Genomic DNA, 10932 nt, shown 5'->3' on the forward strand with positions numbered 1-10932 from the left:
CGTGAGAGTCTAATCTGAGTTTTATCAGCAATTTTATTCAACATTACTCTATTTCCCCACTTTTGGAAGACAAAGCCCATTTCACTTAACACTTCCACAGACAGACAACCCACCCTGCTAGTTCTTAAAGCTATCAGGCTTCTTAATGGATTTCAGGCACAAGATAATTTGTGGTTTCTTCTACTTTATCCCTATTGCAATTAATTCCACTTTTCAAATCCCCAACTAGAAAGGTGCTGATATTCCCTTCAATTGATAGGCTTTGCTACAAAGCATTTTAAAATAATTAACATTGTTCTGTCCACTCCTCCAAATAAGAATATTTTTAGAAGGCATGATTTCCCAATGGAGATTTATAACAGGTCATGTAAATAGAACATCACCCAAATGCACAGAGGCACTAAGAAAAAGCTGGAGGGTACTGCTTACCATTTTAGGTGCGGTCACCCAGACTTATTAAAAACTAGATTTAAAAAGAAAAAAAAAAAACTTTTCACTTTGGACAATGCAAGAACAAATAGCAATTAAGTCTGGGTATCAGGTGTCAATGCATGACAGGTGATGAATCCATTTGACTTGAGACAACTTTTCAAATAAGTTTATTTGAAGCAAAATAAACTACTGCCAAGAAACTTTATGAAAGTTCCATCTCAAAAGGGTCAAAAAAGGGGAATTAACTGCTATGAATTCTTTGCATTCAGGGCTGCAAAACAAAGACACATATTATTTAAATCAGTTTTATTTAAGAATTTCCAACATTGACAACTCTTATAAAAAGCATCCAAGCACAGGACACGGAACTGCAGCAGACAGCATTCTTATGGGCAGCTAACAGACATTAGGACTTCCACCCTATTTTGAGACACCCCGAGCTCACTGGTGAACTCTGCTTCCAAGTACTCCTGGCAAAGCACACCACAAGCTCAGTCCATGTTCTCAACCCATCAGCTTCAGTTCACATTACCACACTTACAGATCAGTAACAGAAGAGAACACACACCATACGGCATTCACAGCAGTTGACAAAGGGGTAGGGGAAATACAAGTATCGTTTCACTTAACACATTCAGCTAACGTGGGTTATCTAAGAACAAAACTCACTTCAAGTCTTCCAACAGATGTGGATGTCCTTTGAATGCAAAAAACATTCGTACGTTATTTGCTATCATTGCTCTCTGCACACTCTCTCACCAAAGCCACAGGGATTGAGAGACACATCTCTCCAAGTTAAAAAATATCCATTATGCACCACCAAGTCTCTGCACGCGCTCTCTCCTTTTCTCGCTCATACTAGCCTTTCATGCCTCGGCACCACCATCAATCCCACACAAGGTTCAAAAGTTCAAACAGCCTTCTGGTTCCATATCACAGCCTTGCGTTCATAGCGTTGATACGACTCCATGAAATAAAGAGTAGCGGATAAAAATGGGACACCCACCGTCAAAGACACAGCCTGTGCAGCGTGATGACGAATTCTTGAATGAGAAAGCATGTAGACAGAAGTATTCCTATGGCAGAATATTTACAGCACTACTTTCAATGAAGTGCTTCTTCCATAAACATTTGAAATGAGATGAACTGCAGAGATTAAATGAAGGCTTCATATTGTACTTTTGTATATGAAGGGAGACAAGTGTTAAAAAACAAAAACAAAAAACAAAAGAACCAAACACTGTGACACCATGATCTCCAAAAAGATTTTCCTAAGGAAAAAATCCATATGGTGGGGTTCAAATTAAAACAAGGAGAAAAGAATGTAGTTCTAACCAATGGTTTCCATTTTGAACATGCAAAGAATTCACTTGACAAGTCCAGGGATAAAATATTACAGGAGAAACCTTTTGATATCAATTGTAGTGTGTTGGTTTACCAATCAGGCAAACAGCAGTTCACTTTCAAACACTCAATATTTCAACCCTTTATGTAACAAAACTTATAAAATTCCTTTAGCTCTTCCTCTTTTTCTAAAGAAAAATGTCAAAAATACTGCTGAATATACTCCACACTGAACCAATTTTGAAAATTCTTAGTACATACGTATTTTACAATATACTTACCATGAGTTTAGAAAAATCTGAATTCCCACCAGTTTATACCAACTAACGATAACCCAATGTCTACATTCCCCAGCCAGAAGATTTAGAATCCATACTTGAGCCAAAGCCTCCATTAAAACCACTGCCTGACCCTGCATTTGATGCTGATCCCCAACCAATTGCTGCACCTGAATTAGAACCAGTATAAGAGTTATTTCCAGAACCAAAAGCCTGATTTGGCTCCCTCTGCATGTTGCCTTGGCTTTGGTTATTACCCGATGGGCCTGACTGGTTCTGCTGACTGGCTAACATGCCCATCATACCCCAGCTGCTCTGCAGAGCTGCCTGGGCTGCAGCCATCATTGCTGGATTAATGCTAAAAGCACCAAAGTTCATCCCTCCGCCCATATTACTACCTTGATTGTTTCCCAACCCAGCTCCACCCCCTCTACTGTTACCAAATCCACCCTGATTCCCAAAGCCACCTGGATTACCACCAAATCTTCCACTTCTTTCTAACTGTCTATTGCTATTGTGTTTAGGTTCAGCATTGGATATATGTACGCTGATTCCTTTAATGATCAAGTCCTCTCCACAAAGAGATTGGGCAACCTACAAAAAAATAAGGGATGTAAATAAAGGAGATTAAACCACTGACTCATACATCAAAGTAGCAATAAAACTTAGACTTCAAGCCATCATCTAAACTGGAGAAAAAATAAGCAATGAACACTTACTTCATTTAAAACCATAAAATAGCCTTTAGCTTTAGTAATGGCAGCAGGGATTTTTTAGTTCATTTTCAAAGGACATGTAACATCCCCACTTAAACCTCACGTACTAAAGAAGTATCTAAGGGGTTCATCACAAATGTTTAGGCCCATATACCACACAGCGTACAAGGTCAGAGAGCTTAGCTAAGGGTGGCAATTAGCTGGAAGGGCAAAGTTCAACAGAAATTACCTAATTAGCTGGGACAAAATTATTAAGAGAAAATACCTGATCATCTGCAAACGTAACAAAGGCAAAAGCCCTGAAGGGTTTGGGAATGAAGACATCTACCACTTCTCCATACTGGCAAAAAAACTGCCGCAACTCATCAGCAGTCATGTCTTCCGTACAACGCCCAACAAACACCTTTCTGCTTCTCAAAGGCTCATCTGGGCTTTGCTGGTCAAATTGAAAGGAAGAAAACCATCAGAAATATTTTATGAGCAATGAAAACAGCATTATGGTAGAGGATGTAATACAACCTATCTGCCTCTTATATTAGGTGAGTCATTAAAAAGTAGGTACATTCTTACTTTTTGCATTAGCACTTCTTCTTGTAAGACTTCAATGAAGAATAAAGTTTTAAAGTTGATAAAAATATATATTTTAACATCTTTATTGGACTATAATTGCTCTACAATGGTGTGTTAGTTTCTGCTGTATAACAAAGTGAATCAGCCATACATATACATACATCCCCATATCTCCTCCCTCCTGCGTCTCCCTCCCACCCTCCCTATCCCACCCCTCTAGGTGGTCACAAAGCACCGAGCTGATCTCCCTGTGCTATGCGGCTGCTTCCCACTACCTATCTATTTTACCTTTGGTAGTGTATATATGTCCTTCTCACTCTCTCACTTCATCCCAGCTTACCCTTCCTCCTCCCCATGTCCTCAAGTCCATTCTCTACGTCTACGTCTTTATTCCTGTCCTCCCCCTAGGTTCTTCAGCACTTCTTTTTTTTTTTAAGATTCCATGTATATGTGTTAGCATACGGTTGTTTTTCTCTTTCTGACTTACTTCACTCTGTATGACAGACTCTAGGTCCATCCACCTCACTACAAATAACTCAATTTCGTTTCTTTTTATGGCTGAGTAATATTCCAATGTATATATGTGCCACATCTTCTTTATCCATTCATCTGTCGATGGACACTTAGGTTGCTTCCATGTCCTGGCTACTGTAAATGCGATGAACGTTGTGGTACATGACTCTTTTTGAATTATGGTTTTCTCAGGGTATATGCCCAGTAGTGGGATTGCTGGGTGGTATGGTAGTTTTATTTTTAGTTTTTTAAGGAACCTCCATACTGTTCTCCACAGTGGCTGTATAAATTTACATTCCCACCAACAGTGCAAGAGGGTTCCCTTTTCTCCACACCCTCTCTAGCATTTATTGTTTGTAGATTTTTTGATGATGACCATTCTGACCGGTGTGAGATGATATCTCATTGTAGTTTTGATTTGCATTTCTCTAATGATTAGGGATGTTGAGCATCATTTCGTGTGTTTGTTGGCAATCTGTACATCTTCTTTGGAGATGTGTCTATTTAGGTCTTCTGCCCATTTTTGGATTGGGTTGTTGTTTTGATATTGAGCTGCATGAGCTGCTTGTAAATTTTAGAGATTAATCCTTTGTCAGTTGCTTCATTTGAAAATATTTTCTCCCATTCTGAGGGTTGTCTTTTCGTCTTGTTTATGGTTTCCTTTGCTGTGCGAAAGCTTTTAAGTTTCATTAGGTCCCATTTGTTCATTTTTGTTTTTATTTCCATTTCTCTAGGAAGTGGGTCAAAAAGGATCTTGCTGTGATTTATGTCATAGAGTGTTCTGCCTATGTTTTCCTCTAAGAGTTTTATAGTTTCTGGCCTTATGTTTAGGTCTTTAATCCATTCTGAGTTTATTTTTGTGTATGGTATTAGGGAGTGTTCTAATTTCATTCTTTTACATGTAGCTGTCCAGTTTTCCCAGCACCACTTATTGAAGAAGCTGTCTTTTCTCCATTGTATATTCTTGCCTCCTTTGTCAAAGATAAGGTGACCATAGGTGCGTGGGTTTATCTCTGGGCTTTCTATCCTGTTCCACTGATCTATATTTCTGGTTTTGTGCCAGTACCATACTGTCTTGATTACTGTAGCTTTGTAGTATACTCTGAAGTCTGGGAGCCTGATTCCTCCAGCTCCGTTTTTCTTTCTCAGGATTGCTTTGGCTATTCGGGGTCTTTTGTGTTTCCATATAAATTGTGAAATTTTTTGTTCTAGTCCTATGAATAATGCCATTGGCAGTTTGATAGGGATTGCACTGAATCTGTAGATTGCTTTGGGTAGCATAGTCATTTTCACAATGTTGATTCTTCCAATCCAAGAACATGGTATATCTCTCCATCTGTTTGTATCATCTTTAATTTCTTTCATCAGTGTCTTATACTTTGATGAAAGTATATTTGGATTAAGGAAAGTTGATGATCGAGAAATGTCTTGGCAAAGATGATAATGTTCCAAATAAGCAAGTCTTGCTTGCTTGGAACAAGTCAGGCTTTTTAAAAAGATCAACATATTCTCATTGCCTTTATTAACATGTAACTATGGAAGAAATTGTTAAATCACTAAAAATAACAAGAGAAAAGGAAGAACAAAACGAACAACGTTTTAGTTTGGAGGAGCAATGAACTAAATACTTCAAACAAACATATAAAATATTCAGCATGCATTAAGGTCCTGAGACTTTAACAAGGCAAAAGATTTCAAGAACACACCCTGCCACTACATCTTCCAACTGTAATGTTTTATTTTACAGTGTCTTCTAAGTAAGTCTGTCAGCAAAAATGGCCAAAGCAGAGGAAAAAAAAGAGCAAAGTACCTTAGAATTTGGAAGTTTACAGTCACACCATCGTCCATCTATCATATGTCGCTGTGACATTACTTTCACCTGTGTTTCATATTCCGTAAAACGAACAAAGCCAAATCCTTTTGAATGACCAGTTTTAATATCTTTCTTGACCTAGAAAAAAATCACTTAAATTTACTAAGACCATACACACACATAACCAACTCAGAATACATACGTGAAGGGAAATAGTATAAACCAAATTTCTTTTCAGCGCCCCTTACGTACACACATAACAAATATTAAAAATATCATCGGGACTTCCCTGGTGGCGCAGTGGTTAGGAATCCGCCTGCCAATGCAGGGGACATGGGTTCGAGACCTGCTCGAGGAACATCCCACATGCCGCGGAGCAACTAATCCCGTGTGCCACAACTTCTGAGCCTGCGTTCTAGAGCCCACGAGCCACAACTACTGAGCCCATGTGCCACAACTACTGAAGCCAGTGCACCCAGAGCCCATGCTCCGCAACAAGAGAAGCCACCACAGTGAGAAGCCTGTGCACCGCAATGAAGAGTAGCCCCTGCTCGCCGCAACTAGAGAAAGCCCGCATGCAGCAAAGAAGACCCAACGCAGCCAAAAATAAATAAATTAATAAATTTATTTTAAAAAAATAAAGAAAGAAAACTTATAAAAAAAATATATCATCTACTGACATGAAAGGCAGCGTCACTAAAACAACAGGAATTCTGGGTGCTCATTCACTGAAAAACTGTTAAATGAAATCAAAGTTTACCTGAACCATAAGAACTTCTCCAAAGGTACTAAAATATTCTTTTAGATCCTGTTCAGTTGTTTTCCATGGGAGACCCAACACTATTAAATCAGATGTTTTCTGGACTGCTCTTTTCACTTTCACTGCTGATGAAGCATCTGTTTCATCCATTTTCCTTTTGTTATCTAAACAAAATGAGCAGAAACCTTTCAGAACTTTCATTTAACACTTCGTAAAACACACACCCTCTTCATCTAGAAATGAGAAGCAAAAACATTCTCAGAACAGTTAAGACGCTGGAAACTTTTGCCAAAGAGTGATGTTAGCTCTCACAGACAGAATAAGAATTGAATAAGTGGCTAAGGTGCTTTTCTGGAGCCAATCCAGGGATTCCAACCTCTGGTTCCATAATGTCTCAAGATTACAATTGTACGTTCTCCCCTCTCAAAAGGTGTATCAAAACAAAAGTTACTTCACTTTCACTTTAAAATACATTAAGGAAGGGAAAAAAACAGGTTGAATAACTGTGATACTATCTTTGTGCCTATTAACTATATTTGCTTGATTATTTTAAGGCCTATAACCTGAAGACTACTAAAAAATTCGCAACTTTTATCTCCAGCTATGGATTTAAGGGTGATTTCAATTTTCTTTCTTTTTGTTTCGTTTCTAAACTTTCAACAATGAACTCACGTTACTTTTGTAATACAAAAGAAACCTGGACTTCTCTGGTGGTGCAGTGGTTAAGAATCCGCCTGCCAATGCAGGGGACATGGGTTCGAGCCCTGGTCCGGGAAGATCCCACATGCCACAGAGCAACTAAGCCCGTGCGCCACAACTACTGAGCCTGTGCTCTAGAGCCCGCGTGTCACAACTACTGAAGCCCACGCGCCTCGAGCCCATGCTCCGCAACAACAGAAGCCACCGCAATGAGAAGCCCGCGCACTGCAACGAAGAGTAGCCCCCGCTCGCCACAACTAGAGGAAGCCCGTGCGCAGCAACGAAGACCCAATGCAGCCAAAAATAAATAAATAAAAATAAATTAATTAGAAAAAAAAAAAAACCTAAGGTTATTTTAAAAAATCAGTATTTGGAAGAGGAACTAAATGACATTCAGACATACAGACCATTTTTTGGAGTACTATCAGGTTCACAGCAAAACTGAGGAAGGTAGAGACTTCCCATATAACCCCGCTCCCCACACCTGCAGAGCCCCCCCAGCATCAACATCCCCCACCAGGTTGGTACGTTTGTTACAATCATGAACATACATCGACACATTACTATATAAATGACATTTTAAGTTTGGGTAAATATTAATCTACAGCCAATGGATCAAGAAACTACATACTAAAAAAAAAAATCAAGTTGATGCTATTAAGAATTTTCTTGATATATAAAAAAATTCTTGATGCAACGTCTTAAATACTGACCAAATAATATGACTTTGTTGCAATATTACGTTACAGTAAAAGTAACAGACAGATCTACCAACTAGCACACTCCTACTGCTAAAATGTACTCATTTCCTTGGCTCACTTCTACATCTTCATGTTTCCTTTTAGATTAAAAACATCATTGATAAGGGGCAGTGAGAATAAGACCAGAACCCAAAATTATAATTACGACTGCACTAATTCAAGATTTGGGCTACTGCAACTGATGTTCATTTAAGGAGGAAAAAAAAAAGATTAGCTGGATGAATGATGTAAGCCTGCAAGAACAAAGACCAAACCAAAATACTGAGGCACTTCAGAAAAATCTGTTTACAACAGACTGATACAAATGCACAGCGTTCTTAATTCCTTAAATTTCGCATTAGCTCAGCAACGTTAATCCAGATAATTGTTTAAACACACAGTTTTTAAAAAATGTCCTGTAATTTCCAATTTTCACTAATTTAAACTAGTGGTCTTTCAAACTTGTCTGACGGTAACGTTTAAAGAAATACTTGGGCTACAGGAGACGGTTCACCATGAAGAGGCCATGACCTATGACTCAGAACGAGACACAAACCTGTACTTTAGCATCACTGCAAAACCAAATGGCAACAAACCTTTGGGATAGTTGACAACATACACCAGGTTCCCCCAGCCAGCATCAGGGGCGTGCAGAATGCCTTCTACCAGACGGACCCCTCTCATACACTGAGACACTGGATTCCTGTAGCGAAGCCCACACGCCCCTGGAAACTGGGCTGTAACTGTGGACAGCAGCACTGTCCCATCGTCTTCTGATGGTATTTCAATGGGCTCGTCGTTCTCATCTTCGGTTACCCGAATATATTCGGACATCTTTGCTTGTCTTGCTTAAATGGAAAAGAGATACGAATGACCAACACTTGTGTCAAAGTAATTGTGTCAAAGTAATTATCCCAGCTGACTAATACCACTACCATGTCATTGTTCTGACTTCCAGAAAAATTCTCGGTGTTTGGATTTTTAGAGGTGTTGGTTACCACTGAAAAATGAGGTGGTACAGGCAAGGATAACTATTCCTATTAAAATGTAATGCCTTGCTAGTTCATTCATTCATTATTTGATGAGTGCCTACTATCCATCAGGTGCTGCAACTATTAACTGTGTGTGAAACCACAGTCCCAGCTGGCATGCTGGTTGCAAAGGGGGAGATGAGCAGGAGAAAGAAAGCAAGCAAGTAATTATTTTATTACAATCGTGATTATGCTACTGGAAAGGAGTAGTCTTGGCGACTGGGAAGAAACTAAACTGGTTGAGATGTGTGTGAGGGGAACGTCAAAGTGGATTTCCCTAAGAAAGCGATGCAGAAACTGAGCCTTGAAGACTAACTAGGAGCAGTGAACGAGATGAAGAGAACAAGGGGAAAGTGCCTCCCTGTTCCAAATCTGGGGATTCTGGGGGCTCTCCAAACTTGAGCCGCAACGACAGCGGCGACAGGTCCTTCGCGACGCGGGCCGCCACCTCCCAGAAGCCAGTGCGTGACAACCGTGGGAGGAGTTTTTAAGCGCGGCCGGGGTGGGACCGCTGGGGCACCAGGCCTAAACGCTGTCCTGGTGCAAAGTACAAAGGCACAAAACAGTGCCCGGGCCCGGAAACCAGACCAAACCTCTGCCTCGGGCTGCACGGCTCCGCGGGCCCAGCGTCCCTGATTCGGCGCCGGCTGCCACCCCGCGCCAGGCCCTAACGTCGCTCCCACGCGAGCCCGCTCGGGCAGAATGAGGCAGGCCCGGCCCCACGGCTCCTTTCCCGGGGCGGGGGCCGCCCCACTGCGTGAGCCGAGGCACACAGGGCGTCCTCCGTGAGAAGCGTCCGCGACTCACCCGCTAGGCCGCTGCTAGGAAGCCCGACAGGGACACTGAAGCAGCGAGGAATCCAAGACCAGCCCAGCAACCACTTCGCTCCCACAAAATGGCGCTAGGGCCGCCTCCTCCCCCCTCCGGCCGTCGTCCTCTCCCACCGGTTTCCCGTCCAGAGGGGGAGGCCGCCGCACAGAGACATAACGACCCTTTCCCCAGAGAGTCAGACGCCCTTCTCGGAGTCTGACCGTAGGCGGAGGATTTTAAGGCTAAAAGGGGACCAGAACCTGGGCCTGAAAAGCTAAAAATGGAAAAAAATGTGGAGGCGTAGGCTTTTAGCTCCCCTCATGTAACATAACACATGGCTTCGCCCGACCAGCCGCCGGCCCTGGGTCTCGGCCGGAGCTCGCGCACTTTTAAAGTGCGCGAGACTAGCTCAGGGGCTGGGCCGGACCGGGCGGGGGCGGGGCGGGACGAGGTGGGGGCGGGGCGCCGGGTTGGGGCGGGGCACCTGGGCCCTCCTTACCTTTGCGAGACTGGGGAGGGCAGCGGATGCCAAGACCTTTTTAATCTAAAAAGCCAGCCAGGTTCATCCTCTTTTCTCTCCCAAGCCAACCTCCACACCTGGAGAGAATAACGTTGTTCTAAATAATACGAATCATAGTGCCTACTGTGTACCAGGTACTTCCTAAGTCCTCACATATTTAATTACCCCAACAGTCATGTATGGTAGGTGCTATTGATGTTATCTGCACATACAGGTGAGGAGGAAACTGAGGCACAGAGAGGCTCAGGATCTTGCCTAAATAAGGTCACCCAGGTAGTAAATGGTGAATCTGGGATTTGACCCCTAACTCTAATGCTAATGTATTCCAGCTAAGTACGCTAATAATAATAGTGTACTTCATCTATTTTGACATGTGTTATGTTTCACATTTCTGAAATCAATATGTGATTTCAGTTCCAGTTCCACTGATGATATGTCCTAGTTTAATTAGCAACAATCTTAATTTCCTAGTGTACCAGCGTATCAGATTCAATGAAATGCAGTACTAGCAAAGCGCTCTATACTTATGCATTAACTCATTTAATCCTCAGAATAACCCTATAGGGTAGGTGTCATTGTTATCATTCCTGTTTTATAGATGAGGAAACTGAGGCGCAGAGGTTAAGTAACCTTGCCCAGGCTCACGGGGCTGGTAGATGGTGGAGCTGGGATTTGAACCCAGGCAGTCTGGGTCTAGAGTTGGTAC

General features: G+C 41.8%; 1 protein-coding gene across 3 annotated transcripts; it reads right to left on the reverse strand.

Annotated features, from left to right (window-relative positions):
- Window positions 1-723: 723 nt before the first annotated feature.
- On the reverse strand, window positions 724-9848 carry TARDBP (TAR DNA binding protein). Of its 3 annotated transcripts, XM_082414157.1 has the most exons (7): window positions 9704-9848; window positions 8462-8713; window positions 6427-6590; window positions 5664-5804; window positions 3036-3206; window positions 2522-2648; window positions 724-1508 (listed from the first exon to the last, which is right to left on the reverse strand). In XM_082414157.1, the coding sequence occupies exons 2-7, from the start codon at window positions 8697-8699 to the stop codon at window positions 1441-1443; spliced, it is 909 nt and encodes a 302-aa protein (XP_082270283.1). In that variant the 5' UTR covers window positions 8700-8713; window positions 9704-9848; the 3' UTR covers window positions 724-1440. The 3 variants fall into 3 exon arrangements, with proteins under 3 accessions (XP_082270283.1, XP_082270281.1, XP_082270282.1); XM_082414155.1 differs by having other exon boundaries at window positions 724-2648; XM_082414156.1 differs by having other exon boundaries at window positions 724-2648; window positions 8462-8709; window positions 9704-9813.
- Between the last annotated feature and the right edge of the window lie 1084 nt (window positions 9849-10932).

The sequence above is a fragment of the Balaenoptera physalus genome (genome assembly GCF_965194825.1).
Source record: "Balaenoptera physalus genome assembly, chromosome: 1".
NCBI lineage: Eukaryota > Metazoa > Chordata > Mammalia > Artiodactyla > Balaenopteridae > Balaenoptera > Balaenoptera physalus.

Bases quoted from the DNA above. Each gene is read 5' to 3' on its own strand.
- TARDBP (XM_082414155.1), bottom strand. From the start codon at position 8,699: ATGTCCGAATATATTCGGGTAACCGAAGATGAGAACGACGAGCCCATT. The intron at 5,805-6,426 runs GTAAACTTTGAT...ATTTTTTTCTAG, and splicing joins GAGAAGTTCTTATGGTTCAG to GTCAAGAAAGATATTAAAAC. The intron at 3,207-5,663 runs GTACTTTGCTCT...CAATTTGACCAG, and splicing joins GTAAACTTCCAAATTCTAAG to CAAAGCCCAGATGAGCCTTT.